The 19,601-nt window shown below is 44.0% G+C and overlaps 1 protein-coding gene across 1 annotated transcript in view; it reads right to left on the reverse strand.

Annotated features, from left to right (window-relative positions):
- Positions 1-6,593: 6,593 nt before the first annotated feature.
- The window catches only part of Lexm (lymphocyte expansion molecule), a 33,374-nt gene continuing 20,366 nt past the window's right edge, over positions 6,594-19,601 (reverse strand). The window contains 2 exon segments of the mRNA XM_017798122.1: positions 6,594-6,659; positions 15,297-15,301. Coding sequence (XP_017653611.1) covers positions 6,594-6,659; positions 15,297-15,301 — 71 coding nt within the window.

Here is a 19,601-nt window from a genome sequence, read left to right on the forward strand (position 1 = left end):
GAGCAGGTAGGTGAAATTTAGCATGTAGATCTTGTGCTGTGGTGACTGGTGTGGGAAGTTGTGTGGTGAATACCTGATTTTGAGTATGAAGGTCAGCCATCTGATTGCCTTCAGCCAAGGGTCCGGGAAGATTGGTATGACTGCGTATGTGACCTACAAATATGGTGGCTTTTCGAGACCATATAAGATGTTGTAATTGACATAAGTATTGATGTATAGAGGATACTATGGAAATATGAGGAGCAGTTTCCAAGGGGATAAAAATCTGAGCTAAATAAACACTATCAGTATAAAGATTAAGAGGCTCATCAGGAAAGGTTTGTAAGGCCAATATACCTGCAATGATCTCGGCTGTCTGTGCGGAGACGGCTCCTACAGTTTGAGTTAAAACATGGCCATCATAGATTAAGACAGCATTACCATTCGGAGCACCATCTGTACAAACTGTTTTGGCTTTAGAGATTGGAAATTGTTTTACTATGCGAGGAAAAATAACTGGGTGTCGTCGTTTGAAGAACTGCAGTAACTGATGCTGTGGTTAGTGAGATGAAAATGATGCTGTAGTAGAGGCTGAAAATATGCTCCATTCATCTAATCCTTCTATGAGATGAGCTACTTGGTCTTTGGTATATGGAAGAATAATACTATCAGGTTGCTTACCAAAAGTCTGAATACTAAGATGTCTAGCTTTCCAGAGAAGTTGCAATATTAATTCATGATAAGCAACAACAATTCTGGATGGAGAGATCGGTAAATGAACCCAAAGGATAGGAGCATCTTGCCAAAAGACCCCCATGGGAGCAAATTTGGAGGTCATGACAACAAACAAAATATCTTTATCATAATCAATTTGTTGGGTGTGAGCTTGCTCCAAGTGTTTTTGTAGTAGCAACAAAGCCTGTTGTGCCTCCTTGGTTACAACCCGGGGGGAGGGAGGATCAGGATCACCAATTAACATATTATAGAGGGGTTTTAAAGCTCCAGAAGGTATCTTAAGGCTAGGTCTAATCCATTGCAAATCACCCCAAAAATTTTGCCAGTCATTGAGAGTATGCAATGAGGAGACACTGAGTTGTAATTTTTGAGGCCTAATGCCAGAACTGTTAATTACATGTCCTAAATAATTATAAGGTGGCATTGTCTGAACCTTATCAGGGGCTATATGCAATCCTGCCTTTTGTAGAGCTACCTGTAGATGTCCGAATCCCTCATAAAGTTTAGTAGGAGTTTCTGCTGCAAGAAGAATGTCATCCATATAATGTACAATATACATATCAGGGAATTTTCTTCTAACAGGGTCCAGGGCTACAGCAACATAGGATTGGCAGATAGTTGGACTATTAGCCATGCCCTGGGGGAGGACCACCCATTGAAATCTTAAGGCAGGTTCCATGAAATTAATAGAAGGAATGCTAAAGGCAAATCGACAATGGTCATTCGGATGTAATGGAATAGTAAAGAAGCAATCTTTTAGATCTATTACTATGAGATGCCAATTTTTAGGAATTCCGACCGGAGAGGGCAAGCCCTGCTGTAATGGACCCATTGGCTGCATAGTGGCATTAATGGCTCTCAGGTCTTGTAATAATCTCCATTTTCCTGACTTCTTTTTTATAACAAATATAGGTGTGTTCCATGGGGAGGTGGAAGGAACAACATGTCCAGCAAGCCGCTGTTCCTCCACTAGGGCATGTGCTGCCTGCAATTTTTCTTTGGTTAAGGTCCACTGTTCAACCCAAACAGGATCATTAGATTTCCGTTGGATGGGAATAGCTGCAGGTGGAGGAACAGTGACCTGTATTAAAAAAGGCCCAAATCTCATTGATTTCCAGGATATCTAACAATCTATTCCTCTGGAGATACAGGGTTAACTCTCCCCTTTTTGTTTATTCCAAGTCCACGACTTTTACTCCTACCAAGATTTCTCATTATCTTATATTCTGGGTTGTTTTCCTTTTTAGCCTGACTTTGTGTGGTAAGAACTACTCCCATTTCATTTAATAAATCCCTGCCCCATAAGTTTACAGGGAGTCCCTGTAAAACATAGGGTTGAAAGTATCCTTTATTGCCCTCGGCATCCTTCCATTTTAAAATTTTAAGGCTTTTGCTCGGTAGTGCACAGCCAATACCTTGGAGTTGTGCCCTTCCCTGCTCCAAGGCCCAGGATGCAGGCCAAGAATCAAGGGACATTACTGACACATCAGCTCCTGTGTCCAATATACCAATAAAATTTTTCCCTTCTATATTCAACTCTAAAGTAGGTCTATTTGACATGGAAGCAACCCAAAACACTCCTGGTCCTGTACTGCCGAATCCACCATTTCCTCTAGATCTTTTCATGCACCTATTGTTAGTGAGAAATTGGGGGATTAGTATTAGTTGTGCAATCCTTTCTCCTTGTGAAATGATTGTAACCCCATGTTTTGTAGAGATCATCACTTTTAATTCTCCCTCATAGTCTGAGTCTATAACTCCAGGATGAATCTGGATGCCCTTTAAGATTGTACTGCTTCTACCCAAAATTAAACCTAAGGAATGTCTGGGGAGTGGACCATAGATACCTGTAGGTAGAGCTTGAACCCCCATTTGTGGCGTTAACACTTCTCTGGCAGTGGTACAGAGGTCCAATCCTGTGCTTCCTGGAGTACCTCTAATGAGGTCGGAGACATGAAGGGGTTGGTTTGAGGAATAAAACGAATTCTGCCGCTGCCATGAGTCTCTCTGGCAGGTGTCATTGCTCCATACACTGAGGTTCTGGCGCCCTGGAGTGGGGCCCTCTGCCAGTTTCCCTGATTGTTAGATGCCAGTAAAAGATTGCCCATATTATCAAATTTAGAGCGACAGTTATTGGCCCAATGTATTCCTTTTTTGCATCTAGGACAGAGCCCCGGCGCCCTCTCTTTATCATTATGCAACAGGGGACAATCTTTGTGGAAATGATCGGATCTTCCACAACTAAAGCAATGACGATCCCCTCTGCTGCCTGTTGACAGTCTACCTTTTGACGGGCGCAACGCAGCTGCAATCACTTGTCCCTGTATATAATGCACATCCACATCTTTACACAATCTGATGTAATCATTTAGGCTTTTGTGCCTCTGGGCTCTAAGTACTTCTTTGCAATACCGGTTTGCATTTTCATAAGCTAATTGTTTAATAATGGGCATAGCTTGCGTGACCTCTCAACAAAATCTTGAAACAGTTCAGAGGGTCCTTGTATCACTTTAGAAAGCTGATCCCCAGCTGCTTTATTAGGCAAGCTCTTCCAGGCCTTTACAGCACAAGCTGCCACTTGAGCATATACAGCTGGATCGTATAATATTTGGGCCCCCACCCCTGCATAGGCTCCTGCTCCTGTTAGCATGTCTAGATCTCTTTGAGCCAATCCGGCCTGAGCATTAAGGCAGGCCACTGTAGAGCCTGCTCTTGGAACTCTCCTCTCCATAAAAGATAATCACCTCCTGACAATACTGCTCTACACAACTGTTGCCAATCACTGGGTGTTAAGTATTGTGGATACACCTTAATGAATTTCAACAAAGTTTTAGGTTTATAATTTCAAAGATACAGTTTTTCAATTTCTTGTTCCTCCAAAACTCTTAATCTGATCCTTGTTCTTCCAAAACTCTTTTAATCTGATAATACAGTTCATGCTTACTTTATACGTTTCCCATATTCTCAAATATTCTTAAGCTCATGCTTACTCTGTACGTTTCCAAATATTCTTAAGTTCTTGCTTATTCTCAAATATCCTTAAGTTCTTGCTTACTCTGTACGTCTCCCATATTCTCCAAAATTCTTTTAATCTGATAACTCTTTTCCTGATCGCTCCCAAGAGGCAACATCTACAGACCCTTCCTCAAGAAACCACGGGACCTCTGCTGCGATGGTATTCAAGAATTTTTCTACCGTCTCAGCCTTTATCTTGATCCTGCCACGTCCTAAGAGCTGCACTAACGCAGTGTGCACTTTCGCTTTCGAGCCGCCATTACCCATTTTCTTTGAATTGCTTCACCTCGTCCCTTTTAGGGAGCCTTAACCTCTATCCCTTCCAGGGAACCTTGTCCTCATCCCTTCCAGGGAACCTTGTCCTCATCCCTTCCAGGGAACCTTGTCCTCATCCCTTCCAGGGAACCTTGTCCTCATCCCTTCCAGGGAACCTTGTCCTCATCCCTTCCAGGGAACCTTGTCCTCATCCCTTCCAGATTTCCCATATTTGCAAATATTCTTAAATATTATCCCCAATACATCCTCACCGGCCAAGGACGACCCTGTCCGCTTACCTCCTTTCCTCAGATCTCGGTGGGACCTCCACTTGCTGCGCCAGCACGTCAAGCTCCGAGTATTCTGGGCAGAGGGCGTCAGGATTGAACAAACTATCACACCATCATGGAGTGGGAGGAAGGACTTCGACTGCCTTTTATTGTTTGAGACAAGGGTTTAAATACTTTTCAGTAGAGGAGTTGGAGTCAGGACACATGATAATTGGGATCACCTGACTGTAAGGTTAGTTTTTGGGTCAGGTGTACCTTTTCTCAGAATCAGGAGAAAGTCCTTGTGATAAACAATTCCAGGAAATACCAAGCTCTTACAAGGGGGAGGCGGAGGTCAGGACGCCATGTCCCTGCAATTTTCTTTAAATTTATTTATTTTATGTGTATGAGTGTTTTGCCTACATGTATGTAAGGGGTCCCATGTTGTGCAATGCCCGCAGAGGCCAGAAGAAGGAGTCAGATTCCTCGAAATTGGAATTATAGATGGTTGTTAGCTGCCATGTTGGTGCTGGAAATCGAACCTGGGTCTTCTACAAGAGCAGCCAGTGCTGTTATCCGCTGAGCCATCTCTCCAGTCCCCCAAATTTTCTTTATACCTGTGATTATCAGTCTTCTGGGTTGGCAGTTAAAGAAACAAGTGACATTAATTGCCAAAATTAACTAAACTAGCTTTTCAGCTTACTTAGACAATGACATTCTCATTAGTTCTTTTAAATCTAAGATTTGCCCCTTTTGGAAAATACCTGCTATTTCCTTATAAGTATTGGGCAGCCTATTAAAAAAATAAAACCTATATGAGCCATCTCTTTTAAAGGGAAATACTATGCCAGGTATGGGCGCACATGTCTTTAATCCAAACACTCAGGATCAAATCAACTTTAGATTTAATTAATTAGGGATCAAATCAAATTTCAGCATCTCTCCTCCTCCTCAGAGGTAGGTGCAACTGAAAGTTCCAAACCTCCTCTCAGGCCTCACTCTTCCGGGTGATCAGTCCCCACCTTAAAGCTATCTGGGGACCATCGGCCACCCCAAAGGACACAAAAGATGCCACTTGGGAGATTTGGAAGATTTTAGATGTGTGCCATAAATGGGGCAAAAGCCAAATATCAATTGTATTTGATTATCACAGATTTCCATTTTGAATTGATTTTTATACATGCGAGAAGTCAGTTACCACAGTTCGCTCTTTTGCACATTGATATACACTAGTTCCAATGACACTTAATGAAAAGGCTATTTTCCCCCACTGAGGATGGCCCACATCCCCTTTATGCCTTCTTTAAGTCTCAGCATTGTTTTACCAGCTTCAGTGTTCAGATCTTGTACATCTTTTGTCAAATGTATACCTAAGCATCTCATTGTTTTAATGTTATTGCAAATGGCATTTTAGACTTCCACTTTGTGATGACATGTTGCTAGTCCGTGGGAAGTCGGCTTACTTCCTTTTCCTGTTACCTTGCTAAATTGACTTTTCAAATCTTTTTTGAAGATCCAGTGTTGTTGTTTTTTTGTTTTCTAAGATAGATGATTTTGATATCCATAAATAAAGATAACGGCCATTTGTCACGAGTGAGGAAGTGGCTGCCGAGGTAAGACCCGCTCTGAAGAAAGCGAAAGACTTTTTACTGTTGTGAGTTTTGTGGCTGAGTCTTTGGGTCCCAGCCTCCTCTTTTCTGGAAACAACAGAGCCCTCGCTATCATACCAGCCCTTGCTGACATAACCAGTGAGGGAAGCATCGCAGGATGTTGTCACTCATCCCCACAGACCTTCTGAATACACTGGGGTGCCTATAGCATTGACTGGGGTACAGAGGCTGTTCCCAATGGCTGGACACTGCCTGGAGGTCTGCAGTCTCCTCTTAGCATCAAGCCCTGCTGAGAGCTTCCAGGAGCATCCTAGTATGGAGGTAGGGTGTTCCTGTAGGGGTCTGGACTGCTGTGCACAACATGCTACTCTGTCCTCTCTCTCTGGGACAGCAATGGGTAGGGTGCCCAGACTCTAGTTTTTCCATGGAAAGGGTTCCAAGGAGTCACCCACATTCTCCTCTTCCATCCATCTGTTGTCTGGCTCATTTATCATGTCACCAGCTGACTGAAATACTCAGGACAATGGATCTCTTATAACAAAAGATATCTGGCCCCAGCCCCAGACTCTGTGACCTCAGGCACAGGGCTCCAGCAAAGATGACCCCTCCTCACCTCTCCCTTCCCTTAAGCACTTTCCAAGTTCCCTATCCATTCCCATCCTCCCATCCCAAGATGTATCTTCAGGCTTTGGACCCTCTGGTCACCACAGGCCGCCCGTCCCATGTGGCTTTAAGGACTAGGATCTGAATTGTAATCCACAGTTGGAGGGCACTTGGCCTTCGTAAATGGCGTGATCTGTTCCCTTGGGGAAAAAAAAAAAGAGAGAGAGACAGAAAAGAATGGTCATGATCCCTTGCAAGGAGTGCATTCCCCATCTCTGGAGGTGCCCACGGGAGATGAAAAGGGACCTGTCAGCCAGCTGTGCTTCATAGGGAATCCTACCTTGGGTAAGAGGGCAAGATTGGTGACCTCCAGGCTTTTTATAACAAATGGAAGATCTCTCACACCTATTTTGGTTTATCAGAGCATCCACAATGACTTGTAAGAAATTCAAGAAGAAAAAAACCATAAGAAGGCTAGCTAGACTAGCCAGAAGTGGTAAGCTCGGTGAGAGACCCTGCCTTAATAAGGTAGCACACATATATGTACACATGTACATGCACATCCACACACATGTGTACCACACCCGCATACCACACACACATACACATACACACGCACACACACACACACACACACACACACACAGACACACACACACACAAACCATGGCATGATGGTATATGTCTATAATCCTAACACGTGGGATGTAGTGACAAGAAGATTAGGAAATCAAGGCAAAGGCCAATCTTAGCTACATAGTGAGTTTGAAGACAGTATGAGCTATGTGGGACCCTGTCCCAAAAAAGAAGAAAAAACACCCATGGGTGCTGATTCATGCCTGGAATCTCACTTGGAAAGCTAAGGTAGGAGGATCACCATTAGCCAGCCTGGGCTACATAGTAAGCTTCAGGCATGGCTTGGGTTACAGAGTGAACCCTTTTCTCAAAACCAACTAAACAAACAAAACCACAGCAACTGAAAGATCTCCCTGGGAAGGAGATCCAGGGCCAGAGAGAGGAAGGAGCTAGTGTGAGGTCACCAAAGGCCAGGGTCAGGGCCAGAACTCAAGCACAGAACTCCTGAGTTCCCGACCTCAGACCCATGCTCCTCCCATTATTTGGATTCTGACCCAGGATGGACCACTCCCCACCTGCAAGCAACTTGGAAGATGGCATTCTTTTTTCTCCCTCTGAGAAAGGGTCTCACTATACAGTCCTGGCTGGCCTGGAACTCACAGAGATCTGCCTACCTTTGCCTGAGTGTCAATTAAAGGCATGTACTACTACCATACTCAGGCAATTTTAGGGTAGGTGGGTGGTTGGTTGGTTGGTTGGTTGGTTGGTTTTTTGAGACAGGGTCTTCCTGTTGAAGGTGACATTCTTTTTAAAAAATATTTTATTTATTATTTTTATTTTATGTGTGTCAGTGTATTGCCTGCATGTATGTAAGTGTACTCATGTCGTGCAATGCCCATGGAGGTCAGAAGAGGATGTTGGATTCCCTGGAACTGGAGTTATGGATGGTTGTTAGCTGCCATGTGGATGTTGGGATTTGAACCGAGGTCCTCTGCAAGAGCAGCCAGTGCTCTTAACCACTGAGCCATCTCTCCAGCCCACTGAAGATGAACCTTCGAGAACCCTGGTAATGTGACCAATGGCACCCAGCAGCCATTGCCACATGCTTTATGCACTCAGTTACTGTCTGTCTTTCCCACCAAGGTGAGATCTCCCTGAAGGCAAGTCAAGGGTTGCTGCATGGTGTTTTTCCAATACCTCAATAATGACACAGCACTTGGTGGGTACTCCACAAATATTAGTCAAGGAAGATGGGAGGGAGGGCTCACAGGAGTAAAGAAGGCTTCTCCTGCCACTCCATGGGTCTCTGTGTCTTCTTTCCCAAGACTCCTTTCTAGAGCCTCATCTGTCTTCTGCACCTTGAGACTGCCTCTATCCCTCCCCACTCTGTTATCCTACCCCAAATGCCATAAAGCAATTTCTAAAACATAAGAGTTACTTCCTGTTAAAATCTCTCTGAGCATCTGGAAGAAAATATTTACAAACATTTATTTGGATGTATAAATAAATTAATATCTGAGAAAAGACATGCTTATAAATGCAAAGAATTCTCAAGATAGAAGAAAATAAGCAATCCATTCTTTAAAATGTGTAAAAGATTTGAAAATACTTCAGTGGAGACATGAAAAAATGTTCAACATCCTGTCATAAAAAATGCAAATTCAAACCATAATGAAACACTATTAGAACGGCAAAAATTCGAAAAAAGACACCCCCCCCCACAGAGGACAAGGATGCAATGGGGCTGGGATGTAGCTCAGCGGTCAAGTGCGTGCCTAGCATGCACAAGGCCCGGGTTCCATCCCCAGCACCACACACACACAAAGAAAACAAGGGTACCAAGTGATTAGACACTTCACACATTGCTGATGTGAATACAAACTACTACTACCATTGTCAAGTACTTTGGCAGTTTCTTATAATACTATATGTACATTTACCAAATGACAGAAAGAAAAGAAAACATGTTTATACAGAGAGCTATGTACAGTTCTTTACAGCAGCTTTAATAAAAGCTGAGATGAGCCAGGTGTGGTGGCGCATGCCTTTAGTCCCAGCACTCAGGAGGCAGAGGCAGGTAGATATCTGAGTTCAAGGGCAGCCTGGCCTGAGTTCCAGGTCAGCTGGGGCTACAGGGAGACCCTGTCTCAAAAATACCAAAAAGGAAAAAAAAAAAAAAAAAAGCCGAGATGTAAACAAACTGCAGCCTATCCCCTCACTGGGACACAACTCAGCATCAACTGAACAAGCTACCTCTACACGTCCCATCATAGGTGATCTCAAGAGCACTGTGTAAAATGAAAGGGAAAGATGTTCCCCCACATGGATGATTCTGTCTGCATGACATTCTGGAAAAAGCAACACTCTAGGGGCAGCAATCACATCAGTTGATGGGAGCAGTAGGTTGACACACTATATGCTCCTGATTATACTATATGCACCTGTCAAAACCCATAAATTGGAGGTTGGGTAGATGACTCAGTTGCTAAAGTGCCTGCCAAACAAGCACAAAGACTTGAATTTGATCCCCAGCATCCATGTAAACGGCAGGGTGTGGCGGTGTGCACATGTAATCCCAGCACTGCGGACATGGAGACAGGCAGATCTTTGGGCCTGGCTGGCCAGCCAGTTTAGCCTAATGGGTGAACTCCAGACCAATGCAAGACCCCATTCCAAAAATAAAGCAGATAGTGTTCCTGAAAAATGATACTTGAGAGTGTCCTCTGGCCCACACATGTGCACATACATACAAACCCACACACACAAATAAAATTATGGTCTGGAGAGATGGTTCGGTGGTTAAGTGGGTATGCCACTTCAAGCCCAGCACCCAGGTCAGGTGGCTCACAGCTGCCTGTAACTCCAGCTCCAGGGGATCGGACGCCCTCCTCTTCTGGCCTCTGTAGGCACCACATTCACATGCACAAACCCACTCTCAGATACACACATATATACATAGTTGAAAATTTTAAACTAATAAATTTTTTAAAACCTCATAAATTATATGCCTGAGAAAGGATAACTTTCATGTGTGTACATTATGATACTGTAAGTTTGACTTTAAAAAAAAAAAAAACCCTGTGGCTTCTCACAGAACAAAGTCCGGTAGGCTCAGTGCCACATTCAAGGCCTCCAGTGACTGACTGAGCCTCCCCCAGCCCCCTCTTGTCATTCACAGACCCCACCCATCATTCCCAATGAACCAGGTGGTGTTGCCAGACACTTTCTGGGTTTCTTGCTTCCTTTCCTTTGCTCATACTCTGCCCTATCCTAACCATCCTCCTCCCTGGAAGAAATGAGCTCTACTAGAAAGGACACAGCTTGGAGACAGCTAGACCATAGATCCAGTCTCACTTTGGTACTAGACAGAGAGCAAGCACAGCACAGGCCTGCATGCATCACTGTGTCAGCATCAACTGTGACGAGACTTTGCAGCTGTTCCCATCAAAACTGGAGTCTACCTCCCTGCCCCAGGAATCTGAGCTGGACTTGCATGCTGCTTTGACCAAAAGAATATAGTAGAAATAATGGTATTTCCTATAACAAACAGATCTGGGGTGATTTGCTATGCAGCAATAACTAACTGACTGAATCAGCATCTCACCATGGCCTTGAGAAAGTTGTTCAAGCGCCTCATCTATATAACAAAAGCGATAATATATGAGCTTTGCAAGGCCCATATGGTGACACACATAGAGCTGAGTCTGTCACACAAACCAGTCTGTCTGTCATACAAATCAGTCTTTGAATAGAAGCTGCTGCTGTCATCTCAAACCTAACTCATTCAACTTTGAAAGCCAGCTCAAATGCTACTAAATCACCCTCCTTGAGTCTCCAAATTGGACCTCTTCCTCCTCAGAACTCCCATAGACCTTCCTCTCTCCCCGGTTGGTTCACTCAAAAACAGGGCCATAGGCTGACACATAGATGTCCATGCAGAAACCCAGAAGAATGCCTAGTGATTTGTGAGAACACAGTCAGAAAGCCTGCTTTCCTGCCTCCCGAGGTCACTGTTCTTCCTCCAGACACACAGCCTCCTTCAAGGGCAAACCCAGCATCCCTCCTTGTAGATGGCTGGCACTCAATAAAAGTACCTTAGAATCAGCTAGACTGTCCTCAGGGGACAGTGAAAATGTACAGGAGCATTTGGGGACCATCACAAAGCCACTACTGGTGAACAGTGGGTAGGTACCAAGAATGCTAATCTTCCTGACATTGAGTAACAGAGTTCAGCACTAGGAAGAAGAGCCCAGACTCCCCCATGCCAGCAGCACTCTTCTGAGGAATGCTACGGGAAGCAGAGAAGTGGCAAGTCTTTCCTATTCCAGGCACTGACCCACGAAGCAGACTTCATTATTCTCATTTGATAGCTGAGAAGAGTCTTGCTTAGTAGCCTCAGGTGTACAGCTAGGAGATGGGAAAGCCAAGACTTGAACCTGATCTTACCCTGAAGCCCACAAACTCACTGCTGGCTGGACAGTGAATGAGGCTAGTAAGCAGACCATTCTGACAGAGTCCAGACTGCCCACTGGACTAGGGCTCTAAATGCTGAGGTCCACTGGGGAACAAGGAGCACCTCCACAAGGTCAGGTGACTTGTCCATGCTACCTGACTTGCAAGCAATAGAACCCCAGTCTCCTCCCTCAATCCTTGTTTTTAAGAATTAATTTGTTTATATATATATATGAGTGTTTTGCCTGCATATATGTAAGTGTACTCATGTTGTGCAATGCTCATGCCAGAAGAGGCCATTGGTTCCCCTGGAACGGAGTGTCAGATGGTTGTCCGTTACCATGTGGGTGTTGGGGACTGAACTTGGGTCCTCTGGAAGAGCAGTAATGCTCTTTACGATTGTTTTTTAAGGTCCATCAGACTGTTTCATAACACCATGTGGGTGTTGGGGACTGAACTTGGGTCCTCTGGAAGAGCAGTAATGCTCTTTACGATTGTTTTTTAAGGTCCGTCAGACTGTTTCATAACACCTAGGAGTTCTCCACCTGAGCAATCCAGACACAGTGAAGCAACGGTGAGCCCCACTCAGTGGCTCTCAAGTGTTCCCAAAGGCCATGTGCTGAGAGCCTTGGTTGAGAGCCTGTGACACTGGTAGGAGGCGATACAAACTTTAGACTGTGGATCCTAGTGGGAAGAAGCCAAGACACGGGTGTGCCCTTGAGGGGAAATCTGGGATCCTGGCCCCCCTCTTTCTCTACTGCTGAGCTGCCCCATGGTGAAAAGCTCGGTTCTGTCACACGCTTCTTGCTCTAATGTGCTGCCTCACCACAGGAACAAAAGCAAGCTGTCAACCAGCCCTGGATGGAAAGCCCTGAACTGTGAGCCAGATTAAACTTTCCTCCCTTAAACTGCTGTTCTCAGACTTTTGCAACTGTCACAGTAGGTTAACCTGCCCTAATACCCACCTTCCAACAGCTCTCCCGAGATTTCATCCTGGTCCTGAGTCAACTACTATCCTGGATAGCTTTAGTGTCAACTTGACACACCTGGGTTGAGGGAGCCTCAATTGGGTAATTGCCTCCATTGAACTGGCCTGTGGCCATGTCTGCAGGGCATTTTCTTGATTGTTCTGTGATGTGGATGAGCCCAGCCCACTGTGGGTGGTGCCACCCCGGGCAGGTGGGCCTGTGTTGGATAAAAGAGCAGGCTCAGCAAGGCCCAGAAGCAAGCCAGTAAGCAGGGCTCCTCATGGCCTGCGCTTCAGCTCCTGCCCCCAGGTTTCTGTCCTGAGTTCCTACCTTGGGCTCCCTCATGATGAACTGTGACCCAGGAGATATAAGCCGAATAAACCCCTTCCTCCCCAAGTTGGTGTTGGTTGCAGTGTTTTGTCACAGCAATTGTAAGCTAACTAGAACAACTACTCTGATTTGCTGATATGTATCAGCAAAAAAAGGCGAGGCCTGCTCTGCTGACTTGCTGACCTGGACCCACAGGATCCATCTACTTCCTTCTCCCACATCCCTTCTCATACCTACCACAGCTGGCCAGCCACCCCAAAACAGTCGAGGCTTGTTCACCCCTCCCCTCCCATGCTGCCAACCTGGAACATTCTCCATCTTTCCTGCAGCCTGGACATCTGTCTCCCATACTTCATACTCCCATGGAGTCTGTTGTACCCTCTGTCACGTGCCTGGCATTAAACCAATCCCCCTCACCTCATTTTCCTATGGTCTTCTGGCAGCAAGACCCCACACCTCTGCAATATCTAAGAACTGAATCATTCAGTTTTTTTGTGTCCCCCAGATCTGCTCTATCCAAGGCTACCATTTCCCCTGTGCCACCCCTCTTGTCCATGCAAGGAGTACACACCACTCCTTCTCAGTGCTGTCTGCTACTTAATCCTGCCCATCAGCCCAGAAATACGGTCACAGGCCAATACCACCCACACGTACCAAAAGTACAGAAAGAAAGGTGGAAAAAAGGAACAAGGAAGGAAGGAGAGAGGGGGGAAGGTGGAAAGAAAAAAGGAGGGAGGGGGACCCTGTTGGGAGGGGGAGGGGGGGAGGGAGGGAGGGAGAGAGGAGAAAAATCCTCTCTATTCTGCCTTTTCTCAGAGCCCGGACTCTCTAGAAGGCATTATGTGGTCTCTATGGCAACCACCCAGCAAACTTCTATGCTATACATAGCAAATGTATAGTTAGGGTTGAAGGGCAGGGAGGGGAACACTGCATATCGAGTTTCCTTTAGTCTCTCTTTCTGTCAGCCAAATCTCTCACCAAAACAGTATACGCAGAGGTCCAGAAAGTGCAGGAAAGTGCTGAGGGGAGGGCGGCGGGTGGGGGGTTGAAAACAGGAAGAATCAGGTTCTTTCTCAATCTTCATCTTGGTCTCCTGTTCCAGCTGTCTTCTCTGCTACAGTGTCCCAGGAGCCAGGCCAGACCTGCATATAGTAAGAACTCAGTGAATTTCTAAGGAGGGCAAGCATCAACACCACACACTAAGAGTGACTTTGGTAAGTCATATTCTCTCCAAACTGCAATTGTCTCAACTGAAAAACATTGAAATGAGTACCTACCCTTTAAAGTTATTGCATATGCTGAGCATGGTGGTGCATGCCTTTAATCCTAGCACTTGGGAGGCAGAGGCAGGCGTATCTCTGTGAGTTTGAGGCAGCCTGGTCTACATAGTGAGCTCCAGGCCAGCTGGGGCTACAAGGAGACCCTTTATTTTGGTCAAAAAAAAGACGTAAGTAAATAAATAAATAAATAAATAAAAAATTATTGCATACAATCAGTACTATGATTGTTTATCTTGCCAACTTGACAAGGATTTGGAACTGGCTAGGACACACCCATCTGGGCATGTCTGTGAGGATGTTTCCAGAGAGGTTTAACTAAGGAGAGAAGACCCATTAGGAACGTGAGTAGCCCTAGCTCATGGGCTGGGGTCCTGGGCTGAATAAAAAGGGAAAAATGAGCTAAGCATTCATCACTCTCTGCTTTCTGACCAGGGACTAAATGTAATCATGTGCCTCACTCTCCAGCTGCCATCTTCCCCACATGATGGACTACACCCACAAACTGTGAGCCACAATAGACCCTTCCTCCCTTAAGTTATTTTTTGTCAGGTATTATAGCAGTGAAAAAATAAATTAATACAAGTACATATAAAATCACTGTGTGTGAAGGCTGGCCTTCCTAGTTTCGGAGGACACTATGAAAGCTGCTAGGGGAGAACGTCAGTGATGGTCTAACCCCAGCTTTAAAGTCTAATAAACCATAAAAATGACCAGCACAGCAAACTATAGTGGTACAGAAGTGGAACTTTCATCTTGGGGGTAATCAACAGCTACCTAACTGAATGTAAAGCCCACTCAATGGGGGGGGGGGGCTCATGTGTGGTACTGTAAACATAGCCAAATACACATAGCTAGAGAGGTCACAGATCCTAGAGAAAAACCCCAAGACTATCACATCCCTAGACAAATGTAATTTCTTACTTTATGCTAAATATGGATCCTTATATTTACAGACAACTATGCCAGTCACCACTCGTTAAAAAAGCTTCTTTTGTAACAGAGACTATTACAGAGCTCCACATGGGAAGCCAAAAAGTCTCCTGTAGACATGCCCAATTGACATGTCTACAATGGAACCTCTACACCTAATGCATCTCTTTTTTAAATAATTTATTGAGAATTTCATACATGCATATAAGGTATTTTGATCAAATCCATGCCCACTCCCTCCCCTCCAACTCCTCCCATAGCTCCTCATCACTTTTTTCTGATAATTTCATGTACTCTTTCTTCTTCTCCTCCTCCTCCTTCCTCCTCCTCCTCCTCCTCCTCCTCCTCCTCCTTTTCCTCTAATATGGGGCTTTTGGCTACTCTAACATTTGCCCCTTTGAAGAGGTAACCCTAAAATCTTTTAAGGATTAGATAAGAGCTCCCAAATACTTTCGACAATTTTCGCCTTTGGAACAGAGTATGTTGCTAAGAGGCCCAAGGACATTTTGACTTTTATCCAATAAAAGTGGCTACTATTCTTTGGGTCTTTTTATCCTAACAGCCCAGCCAATTCCTACCTCCTATTCTTACCACACCACCCTCTTTCAGATAGGAAATCAGGACACAGACCACTCTGGCTTCTTCCACACTGAACAGAGATGCAGGGTGAGGCAATTGGGGTACCCCTTCAGTGGGTCTCCCAAATTGCATAACTAATATCACCACATGGAGGCAAGATCCAGGCACTCTCAGGCAATCCCCTGCATTCTCTGCCCCTATGCCAGAGGGAGGCCAGAACAGGCACTCTCTGGCAGTCTGCTGAGAACATAGCCACTACACCCTAATGCATCTCCTAATGCATCTACACTAATGCATCTCTCAACTCTCATCAATGAAGCTCCCTCATGCAATAGAAGGCAATGTACACAGAAGGTCACAAACAGTCAAAGCATAGAGAATAAGAGTCTGCAGAGTGTGGGTCCCTGGACAGGACTGCTATATTAAACTTTACCCACTCAGGGCTCAGGGACCATTGTGGAAGTGGAGGAGGGGGCGGTGGAAAGATCATAAGAACCAGGGGAGGAGGTACATGAAACAGAGCCTTACAGGCTCCCGGGACCTTGCTCATATGGACCTATAGCAATGGTGTCAGCATGCACAAGACCCATGCAAACTCAAGCAGATAAAAACCCAGCATAGAACTGGGGAAATAGGCAACAGGCCCCAACCTTAGCAGAACTACTGGCAGCTGATTACTGCAGGGTGAGGGAGAGCTGATCTTCTTTAAGGGAGAGACTGACTAGACTGACTTGACCCCAGTGGATGAACTTGCACTGAGGAACATCTGGGAATACTAACTTAATTTGATAGGCCTTAATATATATGGCAGAATGCATGAAATCCAGTGAGGGGGCTACATGGGGTTGCAGATGGGGGAGGAGGTATAAAGATGATTAAGATGTTCCATATGAAATGCACAAAAATTCAATAAAAATATGCATTTAAGAAATCACCGGGGTTGGAGAGATGTGGTTGAGAGCACTGGCTGCTCTTGCAGATGACTGAGGTTTAGTTCCCAGCACCTACCTGGCAGCTATCAATCACCTCTAATTTCAGTTCCAGGGGATCTGATGCCCTCTTCTGGCCTCTGAGGGCACTGTACAACACAGGTGCACTTACATACACACAAAACACTCATGCTCATAAAAATAAAAGGCAAATCAAAATTTAACTTACTGTGTATATTTTAAACACCTCTAAGATTATGAGTTATTATTACTACAATGACCATTTTTTATTCCGATTAAACATTTTTAGATAGAGAATATGAATTTTAGATTAATACTCTGAAAGAACAGTGTGTATCAAAAGTCAACTCCAAATGGAACAAAGACCTCAATGTGAAACTGGAAACCCTGAAACTATTAGGAGAAAATATTGGCAGTAACTTACAAGACATAGGTGTAGGAAAGGATTTTCTAAATCAGAAATTGCTCAGGAATTAAGGTCAGCAATCAATAAGTGGGACCTCATTAAACTAAAAGGCTTGTACAGCAAAAGAAACAATCAAAAAAGTGAATACAAAACCCACAGAATGGGAAAAAATCTTCACCAGTGATACATCTGACAGAGGTTTGACATTATAGAACTCAAAAACAAAGAAGTGAGAAACCAAATAACCCAATTAAAAGATGGGCTAAAGATCTAAACAGAGAGTTCTCAAAGGAAGAAATAAAGATGTCTAAGAAACATCTCAAAAAGTGTTCAACATCATTAGTAATTATGGAAATGCAAATTAAAACCACCCTAAGGTATCACCTTACTGCAATCAGACTGGCTAGGATCAGGAGAACAAATGATACCAGATGCTGGCAAGGATGTACGAAACGGGAACACTGATTCACTGCTGGTGGGATTGCAAACTCATGCAACCTCTATGGAAAACAGTGTGGAGAACTCTTAAAAAACTAAAAATGGCCAGGTGTGGTGGCACATGTCTTTAATCCCAGCACTTGGGAGGCAGAGGCAGGAGGATCTTTGTGAGTTCGAGGCCAGCCTGGTCTACATAGTGAGTTCCAGGACAGCTGGGGCTACAGGGAGACCCTGTCTGAAAAAAAAAAAAGACAAAAAATAACCTAAAAATGAACCTACCATATGACCTGGTGATCCCATTCCTTGGCACATACCCAAAGGGCTCATCCTATTGTAAAGACACTTGTACAACCATGTTTGTTGCTGCTTTTTTCACAATAGCTAAGAGACGGAAGCCATCCACGTGCCCATCAGCTGAGGAGGGGTTAACAAAAATGTGGTATATTTATACAATAGAGTTCTATTCAGCAGTAAAGAAAGATGAAACGATGAAAATAATGAAATTTGCAGGTAAAAAGATGGATCTAGAAACTGTTATAATAAGTGAAGTAACACAGACTCAGAAAAACAAATGACATATGTTCTCCCTCATATGTGGGTCCTAGCACCAAATCCTTTTAAATTCCAGGTCCTTTTAATAAGATGATGCTATACAGCAGTCCCTTCTGCATGAAATAACTACCATCTTCAAGACTTCAGCTGAGCCTGATCACTAAATATCATCACAATTGGGTTTGTTGATGGTTGTGCTCATTCATTAAAGAAGGGCCAAGCAGTGTCACTGGACCCTTACTGGAGTACCCAGCCACACTTCCCAGCCAACTGTATGTAACTTGACCCTAATCACACACGGCCTCCTGGATTTGGGGAGGGCAAAAGTATACAATCTAGGGAAGGCTAGGAAGAGAAGGCATGACCCATGCTGGGTAAAGGCTATCCAGTGTGCGTACCCTCAGGTCATACATATACCTCAGCAACCCCTCAGTTATCCTGGTAAATAAGCTCAATAAATTCATTAGTTCCCCAGTAAAACTTTAATGAAACATTGGTTTGACATTAGAACCTTAAAGGGAATAAGCTTTGCTTAGCATCCCCAGGAAAAGAAGTTTCACAGCCGAAGGAAAATTTATTTGTTAATGCTATTATGTCTCATAATTATTTTTTTAAAAAAAGAGAGAAAAAAGAAAATGAGAATGTAAAAGATATTAAAAGGATATGAGAATGGAGCTATTTTCCAAAATAGAAAAAATGAGAAAGCCTAAGCAAGTGATGAAGGTCTGTTTAGGTTTGTTATGATATATAAAGGATGAGACAAAAATAATATACACATAATCTTAAATTTTCTATAGTCATAGTTTAGTCAACTAGTTTAAGGAACAAAATATAAATCTAGTCAATGTTTATCTGAGAATATTTGGTTCTTTACCCAAGCCTTATCTACATAGCACATGATAATTAAAAGTACCAGACTGGTGGAACTAACCTTATTGGATGTTTAACAGCCATACTTTAAGGCCTATACTAATGTGGTCAGAGGGACTTAAAGGACAGTTTTTGTCCCTTGCCCTCCAAGGTCAACCAAGTTCCAGGGGACTATGGAACATCTCTTAAAATGTCCTGTAAATGTAGTGAGTCACCTGTCCTCTTGTTTAGGGGACCCCACGAGATTGACTTGAACTGTGTCCAGTCTACAAAGAGGAGGGTCAACTTAGAGGAAACATCTCATTCATGCTTCCAAGTGAAGCCAGACATGGTTGAGCAGGACCTTTGACTTATCTTCACATAGATGGAACTGGTAAAAGGAGGGAACCAGGGGCTCCTCCCAAGCCCATGTGATCCCTGAGGAACAACAAATCCTCAAATGACCTTAAATGTAAATATAAATTGATTTATTTGGGCCAACTGTATGGTCTTAAACACCCAAAAGGAAAGTATAACCAAAGAATAAAGTCATCAGTATACTTCTGTAACAGTTCAAGGGATTACACTTCCCAGACATTAGGCTTAAGTCTGTATAAAAAGTTATTTAGACAATTATTTCTCATAAGTGATTTTGTTCCTAATCAGAAAGAGCTGCTCAGATGTAAGACTTCAAATCGTGGTCTCCAATACTGTAGCTCCCACCTGTAGCTAAGGGAGACAACCAAGTATTCTAAAATGATGGCTAAATTTGTTTTCTCCCCCATCTAGAAGCCTTTGAGAGGGAACTGACACTGATTCTAACCA

This window comes from Nannospalax galili, unplaced genomic scaffold (genome assembly GCF_000622305.1).
Source record: "Nannospalax galili isolate Female #2095 unplaced genomic scaffold, S.galili_v1.0 scaffold356, whole genome shotgun sequence".
In the NCBI taxonomy this organism is placed as follows: Eukaryota; Metazoa; Chordata; class Mammalia; order Rodentia; family Spalacidae; genus Nannospalax; species Nannospalax galili.